The 13,769-nt window shown below is 49.2% G+C and overlaps 2 protein-coding genes across 2 annotated transcripts in view; one reads left to right on the top strand and one right to left on the bottom strand.

Moving 5' to 3' along the window:
• The window catches only part of LOC127674073 (isochorismatase domain-containing protein 2A), a 12,518-nt gene extending 10,941 nt beyond the window's left edge, over positions 1 to 1,577 (top strand). The window contains exon 6 of the mRNA XM_052169924.1: positions 1,224 to 1,577. Within this exon, the coding sequence (XP_052025884.1) occupies positions 1,224 to 1,316 (93 nt within the window). The 3' untranslated portion in view covers positions 1,317 to 1,577. The remainder of the gene's footprint in view (positions 1 to 1,223) is intronic.
• A 2,836-nt stretch (positions 1,578 to 4,413) lies between these two features.
• C1H19orf85 (chromosome 1 C19orf85 homolog) lies at positions 4,414 to 13,677 on the bottom strand. The gene is made up of 2 exons (XM_052180381.1): positions 13,505 to 13,677; positions 4,414 to 5,033 (listed from the first exon to the last, which is right to left on the bottom strand). The coding sequence occupies exons 1-2, from the start codon at positions 13,675 to 13,677 to the stop codon at positions 4,520 to 4,522; spliced, it is 687 nt and encodes a 228-aa protein (XP_052036341.1). The 3' UTR covers positions 4,414 to 4,519.
• Positions 13,678 to 13,769: the final 92 nt, after the last annotated feature.

The raw sequence follows: 13,769 nt of genomic DNA, 5'->3' as shown, positions 1-13,769 counted from the left end.
AAAGGTGTGCACCACCATGCTATATATACACACACACATACATACATATACATACATACACATATACATACACATATACATACATGTATACATACACATATGCATGCACATATGCACATATGCACACATATACACATACACATATGCACATATACATACACATATACATATGCACATATACACATACATATACAGACATACACATGCATATGCATATACATACATGCATATACATATACACATACATGCATATATACACATGCATATACATACATACATATACACATACACATATACACACATATACACATATACATATGCACATATACATATACATACACATATACATATGCACATATACACATACATATACAGACATACACATATACACATACACATATATACACATGCATATGCATATACATATACACATACACACATATATACATACATACATATACACATACACATATACACATGCATATACATATATAATATACATATACACATGCATATACACATATAATATACATATACATATACACATGCATATGTATGCATATGCATATACACATGCACATGCATATGCATATACATACATACATATCCATATACACATATACATACATATATACACACACATATACATACATATCCATATCCATATACACATACACATATACACATGCATATACATACATGCATATACACATATACATATACACATCCATATACATACATAATATACATATACACACATACACATGCATATACATATATAATATGCATATACACATACACATATACACATGCATATACATACATATACATATACACATACACATATACACATGCATATACATATATACACATATACACGTGCATATGCATACATATGCATATACACATGCATATGCATATACATGCATTCATATGCACATACACATACATATGTCTTGTAAATCATGCGTGCAGTGCCCAAGGAGGCCAGAACAGGGCACTGGATCCTTTGGAACTGGAGGTAGAGTTACAAGTGGACATGTGGGAGGTAGGAACTGAACCCAGATCCTCTTCAAGAACAGAAAATACTCTCCATGGCTGAGCCGTCTCTCCACAGCCTCCAGGAAAACTTTTTTAGGAGAGTGATTGGCTCGGGGAGAGAGGCTGCCAGGAGGGCCAGAGAGATGGAGGGGGCTTCTCAACTTGTTGACCTCTGTCCACAGATCCAGAAGATCATTAAGGACCCGGTCCCGGACAGCGGGCTGCTGGGCCTATTCCACGGCCAGAACCCCGTCTTGATGAACTCCAGGCCCTGACGGAGATGAGAGCGTTACTGTGTCATCGGCGTTAGCATCTGCCCTACGGGAGGGAGGGGTGCTATGCCTCCTGGTTGAACAGCTGGTCCTGGAAAGGCAACCGAGACTCCTGGGTGCTGGAAGGGGTGGGGCGTGGGGGGTGGACTGAAGAGAGGTGGAGAGGGGGCTCTGCTGAGGCTACGTCAGAAGCAAAGGGTAGAGAAGTGTCAGAGACTGGGCCCATATTCTCAATAAACATTGATGTGCTGTGGGCTGAGACATCATTGCATTTGTGGGGTGTCCCAGGGGCTTCTGGGATACGAGGTGAGTGAAGGAGCTTTGGAGGTTGGGGGGGGGGGTTGCCTCTTCCCAGCCCCAATCTGGGACCAACAGAGGCCACATCTGCATGGTACGCAGTCCTGGCTTGCTCCCCGAGGCTCAGAACTCAGGACCACCTGGCACCACCCACAATGGGCTGTGACCTTCCGAACTGATCACTAGTTAAGAAATGCCTTCCGGTTGGATCTCATGGAGACATTTCCTCAACTGAGGCTGTTTTCTCTCAGGTGACTCTAGCTTGTGTCAAGTTGACACAAAACCAGTCACAGGCCCCATCTCAGACAGTATTTATGCCCGACTCCGCTGGCCCCTCTGCACCGCTCAGTTAGCCTGGCATTCCGCGGGTGCTCAAATCCGAGTTCTGCTACCCGGTGCGGGAGGACATCCCCTAAACGGCCCTTTCTCTGGAAGAGCACCCATTCCAGCTTCATGGCATCGGGCAGGCTTGCACGGAGCTGCCAGAGAGGACCCTGGGAGACCAGACTGTGGCAGGGGCTTCCTAGATGGAACCGCTGCACGGACAGCCCGTGAAGCTGTGGGGAGGGAGCCTGGGTGGCAGTGGAGACACCAGGGTGTTGGAGACGCCCTTGAAGAGACAGACGCACTATTCAGGAGAAAGTCTTCCAAGTGAGTTTGCCTTTTTATACCGTCACCACTCTCAGCAGGTAAAAGAAGGTTTCCTGGAAGGCAAGCACTGTGGTCCTGGGACAGCCCTTCTGGTAACCGAGGGAGGATGCTTAAGTGATTCCCGAGGCGGGGGTGGGGGGTGGAGCATGCACAGCGTGGATGCTGGACACGCGTGTGCTGGACACAGGGTTTGTTTTCTAGCAGCACAATATTTGCCCGCGGACGGCATACTATTTCATACCGCTCAGAACGGAATGCAGATTAAGATGAAAGCTTTGTTTCTGGGATTTTCTGTGTGGTACTTGAAGACCAAGACGGATTGTCCGAACTAAAACCAGAGAGAGCTCAGATTACATGAGGTGGCAGGGAGAAGGGAGAGAGGAAATCACTGGATTTCCTGGGGACATCTCAGATTCCAAATCCAAATTCTTTATAGTCTCTTTCTGGAGAGAGAGCTGGGTCAGTGGATCTACCGTTGTCTGTCCATTGACATCTCTGTAGGATGACCAGTCAGCAGACTGAAGGATAAATACTTGATCCTACTTGCTGTACATGCCCCAGGCCCAGGGACCAGATACAGGAAGACAGGCAGGCCGGCACAGATCTTATCTCACGGCCCTTAGGACTGGGGCTGCAGGTGGCCTTGAAAATCAAAGGCCACTATGGATTTCATGGATGTGTCACACCCTCAGAGAGGAGGTTCTAATAGAAGCGGCCCCTCCCCCACCTCCATATCACGGTTTCTTGGGGTCCCCGGAGCCCCTCCTGAGTTGTCATTTTCTCATTTGCTTGTTTGTGGACATCTTCCTGCCGAGATCTTCCGGGCATGATCTTGCTGACTGCTACAGTCCCAGAGTCGACACATAAGCGCCCACAGCTCTCCACAGCATCGTGGGGACTCAGGACAGGAAAAGGGAGCCCTCCTGGAAGGCTCCCAGAACCCAGCCTGCGGTGGCAGAGTCTGCAGTCCTGGGCACTGGCAGCGGCCACCGCGCGCCAGCTTTGAGTCTGAGCCTTGCCTTCCAACCTGTGCAGCTCCTTACTGAGGAATCCCAGGCCTCCCTCTGGGTCGGAGAGCTGGAGAAGGCCAGGGTAGCACCCCACCCCACCCCACCCCATCTCCTAAACCCAAGGATGTGTGCCCAGGACAAAGAGACACAAGTACACGCTGGAAGGTGGGAACCTGCCCTGGTCAGGACAGACCGGCTAGAGCACTTGGGGGAAATCCTAAGAGACAGGAGGGAGGCATAATATCATAGACCTGCAATCCCGGCACTGTCTAAAAACAATAGCCCACAATAAAAACTAGGTTTAAATTTTCCCTAATTGATGTTAGGCCTCACCTGTTGCGCACATAGAACTCCCCGCTCCTCTGGCCTCCCTAACTGGCCTCAGAGGCCCCCTCAGGGCCTTGGCTGTGCGGTTCCTACCCCAGGACCCCTGCCTTCCTTCCCACAGCCTGACTCCCCTTAGCACTCCAGGCCTTGTCTGACCGTGCTATGTCCAGGAGTCCTGTTGGTCAGCCACACACTTTACATATGTCCTAATGCTCATTCCAGTCAGAGACTGGACGTTGGTCTGAAGCTCGCTGTAGGTTTTTGTGCATGATGTACCCACAGAGATGGGGATCCTGTCTGCTTTGTCTTCAGAGTCCTAACACCGAGGCCCAGGCCTGACCCGTAGCAATGCTCAGGGGAACTGGGGACTGTTGAGACAGAGCAGAGGCCAGGCAGAGACCAGGGGTGTGTGTGTGTGTGTGTGTGTGTGTGTGTGTGTGTGTGTGTGTGTGTGTGAGAGAGAGAGAGAGAGAGAGACAGAGAGAGAGAGAGACAGAGAGAGAGAGGGATGGGGAGGGGGAGGAGGAGGGAGAGAGAGGGAGAGAGAGAGAGAGAGAGAGAGAGAGAGAGAGAGAGAGAGAGAGAGAGCAAATCAGCCACTAGGAAGGAAGAAGGGGAAATGACCAGAAATATTCCTGGAGTTCCTATGTGATATGCAGGAGGTATGCAGGGGTTCTTCTCAAAGTGGAGAGAGGTGGCCCCGGGTCTGGGAGCACAAGCTCTGGACTGTGGTACGCAGTAGGAGCCTAGGCTTGGTTTATTTTTCCAGGGTTTATTTTCCATGTTTATGGGGTTCTGGGCGTGGCATCCCGGCTTCTTGCATGTTATTCAGGTATTCTACCAACAGCAACCTTCTTACATCTGTTGGGAGAGGGGAGGCTGGCTGGGCCTGAGATGGGTTTGGCCTGTGTTGTTTGGGTTTCAAAGGGTTTCCCAGCTGTCCAGGATTCCCTGAGGATCACAGGCATAGGGTGTCTCCCAACTGTCTACCCACCCGCAGCCTGGAGCTGCAGGCGCCAAGCTCCCCCCTTGAGCATTCTGGGGAGGGAACAGAAGACTGGAGACCCTTGGAGCCTGCACTGGGGTTGGCTGTCCCTGCTCTCCTGAGCTCAGAGCTTGAGAGATGAAGTCGGACGCCACCTGGGGGTCACCAGCAGGGAGAGTCTGGCAGAGGCTGTCAGGAGTCCCCAGGGGATGCCTAGGAGTGAGCAGAATGTCCTCGAAGAGGTCAAGGGTTGACGTGTCCAGGGCAGCTGGGCTCAGGCTGGGGCTGCCGTGGGGCACTTCCAGAGGGGCCTCAGCACTCGCCACCCCCAGGAAGGGGGACGGAGGAGGCGGAGGTGGCCTTCGGAGCGGTGGTCTCTGGGCAGGCGCTTTTTGAGACAGGATGGTCAGGGCCAGGCGCTGGGTGGCGGCTTCGATCTTGGCAAACTCCCTGGAGAGGGAGGGGGGAGGAGCGAGGGAGGGATGGAGGGAGGGAGGGAGGGGAGATTCAGAGGTGAGCCCACAAAGACCGGTCTTCTGAGCACCGCCAGCTCCCACTTCCCTGCCCTGAGCTTCATCCCTGAGAGAAAAGTCTCTTCAGGCCCATTTCCCCCCTTTCCAGGATCATTTCATGGCCCCTGCCTTCATTTTCTTGAGTCTGAGGTCAATATGTCTTCCCTGGGAAGTTCTGATTGCGGTAGAGTTGTGCATCGCACAAGGAAGTTCCTTTAGCCCAATCCTGGGCACATCTTCACAGTGAAGTTTTTGTTTGTTTGTTTGTTGGGGTTTTGGGGATTTGGTTTTTTTCGAGACAGGGTTTCTCTGTGTAGCCCTGTCTGTCCTGGAACTCACTCTGTAGACCAGGCTGGCCTCGAACTCAGAAATTCACCTGCCTCTGCCTCCCAAGTGCTGGGATTAAAGGCGTGCGCCACCACTGCCTGTGCGCGTGTCTTAATGTCTATGTATTTGTGTGAGTGTATCTGGGTGCCTGCGGTGGCCAGGGGAGGGTTATAGACAATCCTGAGCCACCGGGCATGTGTGCTGAGAACTGAACTCTGTCTGGCTCTCTGGAAGAGCAGTAAGGTATTTTTTAACCACTGAGCCACCTCTTCAGCCCTGTTCCCGGTATTTGACTCAGTAAGTCAAGCTAGGCTGCGAGTTCCTTTACCTGCTGAGCTGTCTAGCTGCCCCACAGCTGTTAATCTGTGTGTGTGTGTGTGTGTGTGTATAACCCTAATCGTAACCATAACCCGTGGGAGTGAGTGTGGGTCAGGAGGACCAGGAAACTAGAAATGACACAAGGCAGGAACAATGAGGCTCCAAGGGAGGGAGATGTGGAGGGAACAGAACGCCTGTGATACAGAGGAGGAAGAGGAAGACTGTGGGCAGAAGGGTACAAGCGAGGGTGGTGGGTGTGTGTAAGTGTGTGTGTGTGTGTGTGTGTGTGTGAGAGACACAAGGTGGGTGGGCTCAACCCAAACTGCTGTGTGTGTGTGTGTGTGTGTGTGTGTGTGTGTGTGTGTATAAGACCGGGAAGTTCTGGACCTGCCAGCGGTTAAATAATGATGCAGAAACGGATTAATATCTACAAGTACTTAGGCGTTTAGCTTGGGCTACCTCTCAGCTAGCTCATCTAATTTAATCTTAGCCCACGACCCGCGTGGTTAGTTCTTTACCTCTCTCGGTCATCCAACTACCTGCTGGCAAATCTTTTTCTTGTCCCCGAGTCTTCTCGCGGAGAAGGCTCTGTCTGCCAGGAAGCTCCTTCCTGCTTCAGCTATTGGCCGTCTGCACTTTATTAAGCCAATCAACAGGCCAGGGTGGAAGGGTGTTTACAAAATACTGAGGCAGGTGATGACCCAGAAGAAAAGCAGTACCAAAGTCCAGGCCGCACTCAGCTCTCTGAGGGTACAGCAATCAACGTCAAACTGCACACAGCGTACCCCAGTTGTGTACGAAAATGACATAGGTGGGGCTGGAGTGATGGCTCAGTGCTTGACAGCACAGGCTGCTCTTGCAGGGGACCCAGCCAGTATCTGTAGCTCCAGTGCTAAGGCGCCTGACGCCCTCTTCTGGTCTCTGCAGGTATTGCATCCATGGGGTGCACAGACATATAAAGGCAGGCAAAACATTCACATAAAATAAATAAATCTTTAGAAAAAAATAAAGAAAATCCCGTCAGGAAACCAGACACTTTGTATACTAATTTCTAAAATTAAAATTTCAAGGCCGGGGAATAGCCAAACCTGTGATTAAATCTACACATAATCGACTAGAATCATCTCAGGCTAGCTTTACTTCCGCTAACAGCTGTTCACGGCGGCGGGGGTGGGGTGGGGGGACGGGACAGCAGCACAGCTGTAATCCCAGCCCTTGAAATATGGAGAAATGGAGGCAGAAGGCTCACGAGTTCAGTGCCATTCTTGGCCACGGACCGAATTTGGAGACAATCTGGACTGTATGAGACCCCATGTCAATAAAGATTCCAGGGACAGAACAGGAAAGAGGGAGAGAGAATATTAAATTATAATCCAAAATCAGCTGGGCACGATGCTACACATATGTAATCTCAATTCTCTTGGAGGCTGGAAGCAGGAGGATTGATGGGTGTTTGATACCAATCTGGCTGGCATTGCGAGTACCAGGACATAGAAATACTCTATCCCGGGGCTCAGTGGTTAAGAGCACTGACTGCTCTTCCAGAGGTCCTGAGTTCAAGTCCCAGCAACCACATGGTGGCTCACAACCATCTGTAATGGGATCCGATGCCCTCTTCTGGTGTGTCTGAGGACAGCTACACCCTCTTCTGGTGTGTCTGAGGGCAGCTACACCCTCTTCTGGTGTGTCTGAGGACAGCTACAGTGTACTCATCAAATATATAAAATAAATAAAATCTTAAAAAAAATACTCTATCACAGCAACAACAGCGTATGTGTGGATGCACACATGCATGCCTGCTTGCGTACATACACACATACACACACACACATACACAGACACCCACACGTGCACACACACACTTCTGAGGAACAATTCTTCCCTTGCGTTTGGAACGTAGGTCAGTTAGCAGGGTGCATGCACTGAGCCCTGGGTCAGATCCCCAGCAGTGACTACAATGGGAATGATGGTACACACCTGAATCCTAGCACTTGGTCAGTGTAGGCAGGGGGATCAGAAGTGTACTTACTGTGAGCTGTTCTAACTCGGTGTGAATTACAAGTGCAGCGTGTGGTACATGTGCACCTTGTGCACTTGTGACTGCCATCACTACCATCATCTTCATTACAGCATCATCATGCCGGCAGATCATTGCCACCATCCCCACCACCCCCACCATCACCATCACGGCATCACCGACAATACCACTACCATCCCCACCATCACCGACAATACCACTACCATCCCCACCAACGATGAAAGGATGGAAAATACGGCCTGACACTGGTGACCCCAGGAAATCAGGAGTTTAAAATGCTATCTCGCTTTGTTAGAAACTAGGTAAAAGGTCATATTCCAGAGCCCGCCCTTTGTTTAGACCTAGCAGAAAGGCCTTGAATAGGTGATCCTGGCCCCATAGGGTAACTGGAAATGGGCTAAGCTTATCTTGCTTCTGTAAACTTACGCCACTACCCCTAAGCAGGAGTTCACGCAGCTGTAGACATTATAGGAAACTAATTGGTTCACTGAGCACGGGCTCTGGTAATTTAAACTGATTGGCCTAAAAACTATGGAGTGGTACAAATCAGTTGGCTCCCATTTCGCGGGCTCTCCATGCTAAGAAATGATTGGTTTGTGATTTGCGGGCTTTGTCGTAAACTTATAAAAGCTGTCTCAATTCGGCACTCGGGGTCCACAGTCCTCTGACCCTGTGTGGTGCACGGCTATGGAACCCAGAATTCTGGAATAAAGAAAACCTCATGCTATTGCATCGAGACCGTTTCTCGCGAGTGATTTGGGTGTCGCCTTCCAGGATGTGGGGTGCTGAGGCACCCTCGGTTTTTGGGGTCTTACACACCATCCCCACCATCGTGATCATCACCGCCAGCACAAATATCCCGTCCATTACCACCCCCATCACCACCATCACCCCACTGGCTGCGGCCTAGTCCCTCAGTGTGCCTCTCCGTCCTCACTCTCTCAGGGAAGCTTCCTTGTCCTCCTGTGAAACAGTCGCACTCCCTCCTACCCCATTCCCCCTCCATCACGTCTTACACGTGCCATCTTCCAATGTGGTCCCCATTTTAAAGTCCAGGAGAAAATTTACATAACAGCACAATTTGATACTTTCTGTCTGTTTTGAGACAGGGTCTTGTGTGTAGCCCAGGATAGACCTGAAATCCCTGTGTAGCAGAGGAGGACCTTTAGTTCCTGATCGTGTTGGCTCATTTTGCGGACGTGTTGAACACCTGTGATTCAAGGAGGTTGAAGCAGTCGGATCAGGAGTTCGAGGTCATCCTTTGTTATATAATTGTGTTTGAGGCCAGCCTGGAACACACAAACCCTTTGTTTTAAGAAAAAAGTGCTGGGTTTTAATCCCAGCACTTGGGAGGAAGATTTCTGAGTTTGAGGCCAGCCTGGTCTACAGAGCAAGTTCCAGGACAGCCAGGGCTACACAGAGAAACCCTGTCTGGAAAAACCATAAATAAAAAAGAAAGGAAGAAAGAAAGAAGGAAGGAAGGAAGGAAAGAAAAGAAAAGAAAAGAAAAAAGAAAAGAAAAGAAAAAGTGTTCAGTGAATCCAGGGGCTTGGAATATTCCAAATCTTTTTATTTTTGAGCTCTGGATCTTTGTGCTGCCGCCTGCTGGGTGCTACGAATACAGGCTCTACCGCCCCCTGCTGGGTGCTATGAATGCAGGCTCTACTGCCAAGCTTGCTTGCCTTGTACTACAATGAAGATGAAACCTGAACTTCATTCATGGGAAGCAAGGCCAAGGCTGTTGCAAAATAGTCTCTGCTTAGTATTATTTCAACTTGAGGTTTGATATTGTTATAACGAATACATTGTTAATAAATGTTGATATGGTTTTGTTTTTTTCTGAGACAGGGTTTCTCTGTGTAGCCCTGGCTGTCCTGGAACTCACTCTGTAGACCAGGCTGGCCTCGAACTCAGAAATCCACCTGCCTCTGCCTCCCAAGTACTGGGATTAAAGGCGTGTGCACGCGCGCCACCTCTGCCCGGCAAATGTTAATATGTTAAAACATCCTTTCAACCCACATTTCTCACATTATGTTACTTTGCTAATTTATTATTTATAGGTTTTATACTATGGAAATGGCAATGAACAAACAGTAAACATAAGTGACTTTTTGTTTTTGTTTTTTTGTCTTTTTCTGAGTCAGGGTTTCTCGGTGTAGTCCAGTCTGTCCTGGAACTCACTCTGTAGATCAAGCTCGCCTCAAAATCAGAGAGATCTGCCTGCCTCTATCTCCAAAGTCCTGGGTTTAGCTGCCTGCCTTGAGTGATATCTTTTTTATTAGAGTACTAAATAAATAAATAAATAAAGCAGAAAAGACCACTTGCCACATCAGTAATGCATGTGGCCCAGGAACTGCTAAGGAACAAACCAGAACCATGGTGACTCAAGACATTGGGTTTGCAAGGTCCACATAGTGGCACGAAGCTTTGATCCCAGCTCGTTGGGAGGGAGACGGTCATATCTCTGAGTTCAAGGCCAGCCTGCTGTGCACAGTGAGTTCTAGGACAGACAGGGCTACACAGATTTTCTTTGTCTCAAAAAAAAGTTCTTTCTTTCTTTCTTTCTTTCTTTCTTTCTTTCTTTCTTTCTTTCTTTCTTTCTTTCTTTCTTTCTTTCTTTCTTTCTTCCTTCCTTCCTTCCTTCCTTCCTTCCTTTTGTTCAAGAAGTTTTATGGGCTGGAGAGATGGCTCAACAGTTAAGAGCACTGACTGCTCTTCTAGAGGTCCTGAGGTCAATTCCCAGCAACCACACAACCATCTGTGATGAGATCCAGTGCCCTCTTCTGGTGTGTCTGAAGACAGCTACAGTGTACTCACATACATCCAATACACATACATCCAATAAATAAATCTTTTTTTAAAAAGTTTTACAAAGGAGATTAGAAGCCATTTGGCATTTGAAGCAAATAAAAAAGGTGACATGCAATGTAGAAGAACTTGTTGTTGTTTGAGACAAGGTCTTACCATGTAGCCCTGGCTGTCCTGGAGCTCGTTCTGCAGACCACGCTGGCCTCTGCTCATAGAGCCCCCCCCCCCCCCCCCCCCCGCCTCTGCCTCACAAATGCTGGGATTAAAGGCAAGCAACACCTCACCCGGGACAAGAACTGTATCTTTAGTCTGTGGCTTCCAATCAAATGTGTGTTCTACACAACCACAGGCAACGGCCAGCTCAGCACATCCCAAAGCTAACTTGGAGCAGGAGAGGACCGTGGGTCAGTGTCAGTGTCTGCAGCCGGACTGATCCCCTAAGCTTTCCGAATCCCAGCAAAACCAAGACATCTGAGAAACACGCTCAGCAGATCCATGAGATGCACCCGAAACTTGGCCTCCTGCAGCTGGTGCTGGCCAACAGAAAAGGTCCGCTTCTTTCCCGTGGCAGTGCGGGACTGCTCATGAAACACCCAGTTTTCAAAAGTGGACGGAATTGGGCCTCTGGACAACTGACTGCCACTGTTCCAAGCGTCTCCATATATGGTATTTTAAAAATATTTCTTCTTAATTAGGTACATGGTCTATGTGTGTGTGCATGTGTGTGTGTGTCTGTGTGTGTGACTGTAGTTGCCCATGGAAACCAGAAGAGGGCTTCAGAACTCCTGGAGCTGCAGTTACAGGTAGCTGTGAGCCCCCTGACATACATGGGTGCTGGGAACAGATGGAAGAGCAGAAGCCGCTCTAACCCTTGGGCCATCTTTCTAGCCTCTCCAAGTCTGAATTTTTTTTTTTTTTTGATTTTTGTTTTTTCGAGACAGGGTTTCTCTGTGTAGCCCTGGTTGTCCTGGAACTCACTCTGTAGACCAGGCTGGCCTCGAACTCAGAAATCCGCCTGCCTCTGCCTCCCAAGTGCTGGGATTACAGGTGTGCGCCACCACCACCTGGCCCAAGTTTAAATTTTTAAAAAATAGCTTATTTCAATTTTATTTTATGTGCATAGATGTGAGGGCGTCAGATCCTCCCCACCTGCCAGAACTGGAGTTATACTTTTGAGCTGCCATGCGGGTGCTGACAGTCGAACCCAGGTCCTCTGGAAGAGCAGCTAGTGCTGTTAACCACTGAGCCATCTGTCTCTCCAGCTTACATTTTTACACTACAGGAATAATGATAACAAAGAACCTTTACTTTTTCTTTGGGAAAAATGTGTTGATTGTTATGGTTCCTATTGTAATTTAAAAGGTATTTTTTTACACATACACACCATATGCCAAGGCCAATGAAACCGTAAGACACCATGTATGACAGTGGCTTTCGAGCTTCCTCGGGCTGCGACCTTTTCATACAGTTCCTCATGCTATCCTGTCCCCCGACCAACCATAAAATTATTTCATTGCTACTTCACAACTGTAATTCTGCTACTGCTCTGAATTATAATGTCAATATCTGACATGCAGGATAGCTTATACGTGAGCCTCAAATGGGTCTCAACCTAGAGGTGAGAATCATTGATATAACGGTGCCACTTGAAAAAGTTGATTCTCCAGAGGCTGGGTAAATATGGCTGTGAGGTAAAACTTCACAGCCCAACTCATTCCACTCTTGAAACCCAAGTGATCGATGAGCCTGCTTATAATGACTTAAAATCCATAGTTCAAGCTGGGCGGTGGTGGCGCACGCCTGTAATCCCAGCACTTGGGAGGCAGAGGCAGGTGGATTTCCGAGTTCGAGGCCAGCCTGGTCTACAGAGTGAGTTCCAGGACAGCCAGGGATACACAGAGAAACCCTGTCTCGAAAAAACCAAATCCAACCCCCCCCCCAAAAAAGTTCAAAACTGCAGTTCCTTTCCTACCAATCTGTAACACACAGTTGCCTTCCCATCATGCATCAGTCCCCCTACACCTATCCTCTCACCCTGTAGCCAAAAATGGCCTTGATCTTCCTATACAGACCAGGCTGGGATGGAACTGGCAGCAATCCTCCTGCCTCGGCCTGTTGGGGTTATAGGCATGTGCTGCCACATCTGACCAGTATTCACTATCTTGTACAACCAAGGCCTCTAATTAGCTCTAGGACTTTCCGTCCTCTCCAAAGGGGACCCCTTCCCTGCTAACCACAGCCTCTCTGCCAGTGCGGGCCTGGCAGCTTTGTTGGGCTTCTCTCTTTATGAGTTCTGGATGAACAGCTAAGATCCACTTTGTCTGAAGCCTTCTTTTCAAGCCTCATCCACCTGGTGGTGCCATACCCTCTCATTCATTCATTCATTCATTCATTTTAAAGATTTATTTATTATTATATGTAAGCACACTGTAGCTGTCTTCAGACACCCCAGAAGAGGGCATCAGATCTCATTACATGGTTGTGAGCTACTGTGTGGTTGCTGGGATTTGAACTCAGGACCTTCAGAAGAGAAGAGCAGTTGATGCCCTTAACCACTGAGCCATCTCTCCAGCCCCTACTTATTTATTTTTGAGGCAGAATCGTGTTACCTAACGTGTCTGGCCTCTCACATGCTACATACACTGGCCACAGACTCGCAGCAGTCCTTCCTTGGCCTCAGCAGTGTTAGAATTACTGTCCTGATCACAAAGCCTGGCTACACTTACTCAGGCCACGCTTACCTCCCGTCCCCGCACTCGCGGGCTCTGTAAAGGTTGGAGATTTCATTGGCTTTGCTGAGGGATGGGTGTTGACTCTGATGCACAGGAGGCCCACGGTAATGCATGCAAAATGGTGCTAAAAACCAGCCTCAGGGCTTCCGGGCGTCCACCCTGGGCCTCCCTCCCAGCACCCCTCACCTGCAGATCTGGTTGTGAAGAAACCTCCGGTGGTTGGGCCTGCGCTTGGAGGGCCGGGTACGCCTGGGTTGCAGGGCCCGCAGCATGTGGGCCGAAGCCCCACTCACAAAGGCACACAGTTCTCGGGGCCCAGGCTCAGAGACCCCAGGGGCTGCAGGAGATCCAGGGTGCATGGCCAGTTGCTTAGAAGTCACAATGCAGATCCGAAATCGTCCCCCAAACCCAAGATGGGACGGGAGCATATGGCCTCAAGGTCTGGCATTAC

Source organism: Apodemus sylvaticus, chromosome 1, assembly GCF_947179515.1.
Source record: "Apodemus sylvaticus chromosome 1, mApoSyl1.1, whole genome shotgun sequence".
Classification (NCBI taxonomy): Eukaryota; Metazoa; Chordata; class Mammalia; order Rodentia; family Muridae; genus Apodemus; species Apodemus sylvaticus.
The sequence above is the reverse complement of the archived record's forward strand: the minus strand, read 5'-3'. Positions and strand labels throughout refer to the sequence as shown.

Coding starts and splice junctions, on each gene's coding strand:
- C1H19orf85 (XM_052180381.1), bottom strand. CDS start 13,677: ATGCACCCTGGATCTCCTGCAGCCCCTGGGGTCTCTGAGCCTGGGCCC. Junction 5,034..13,504: donor CTTCACAACCAGATCTGCAG/GTGAGGGGTGCT, acceptor CTCCCTCTCCAG/GGAGTTTGCCAAGATCGAAG.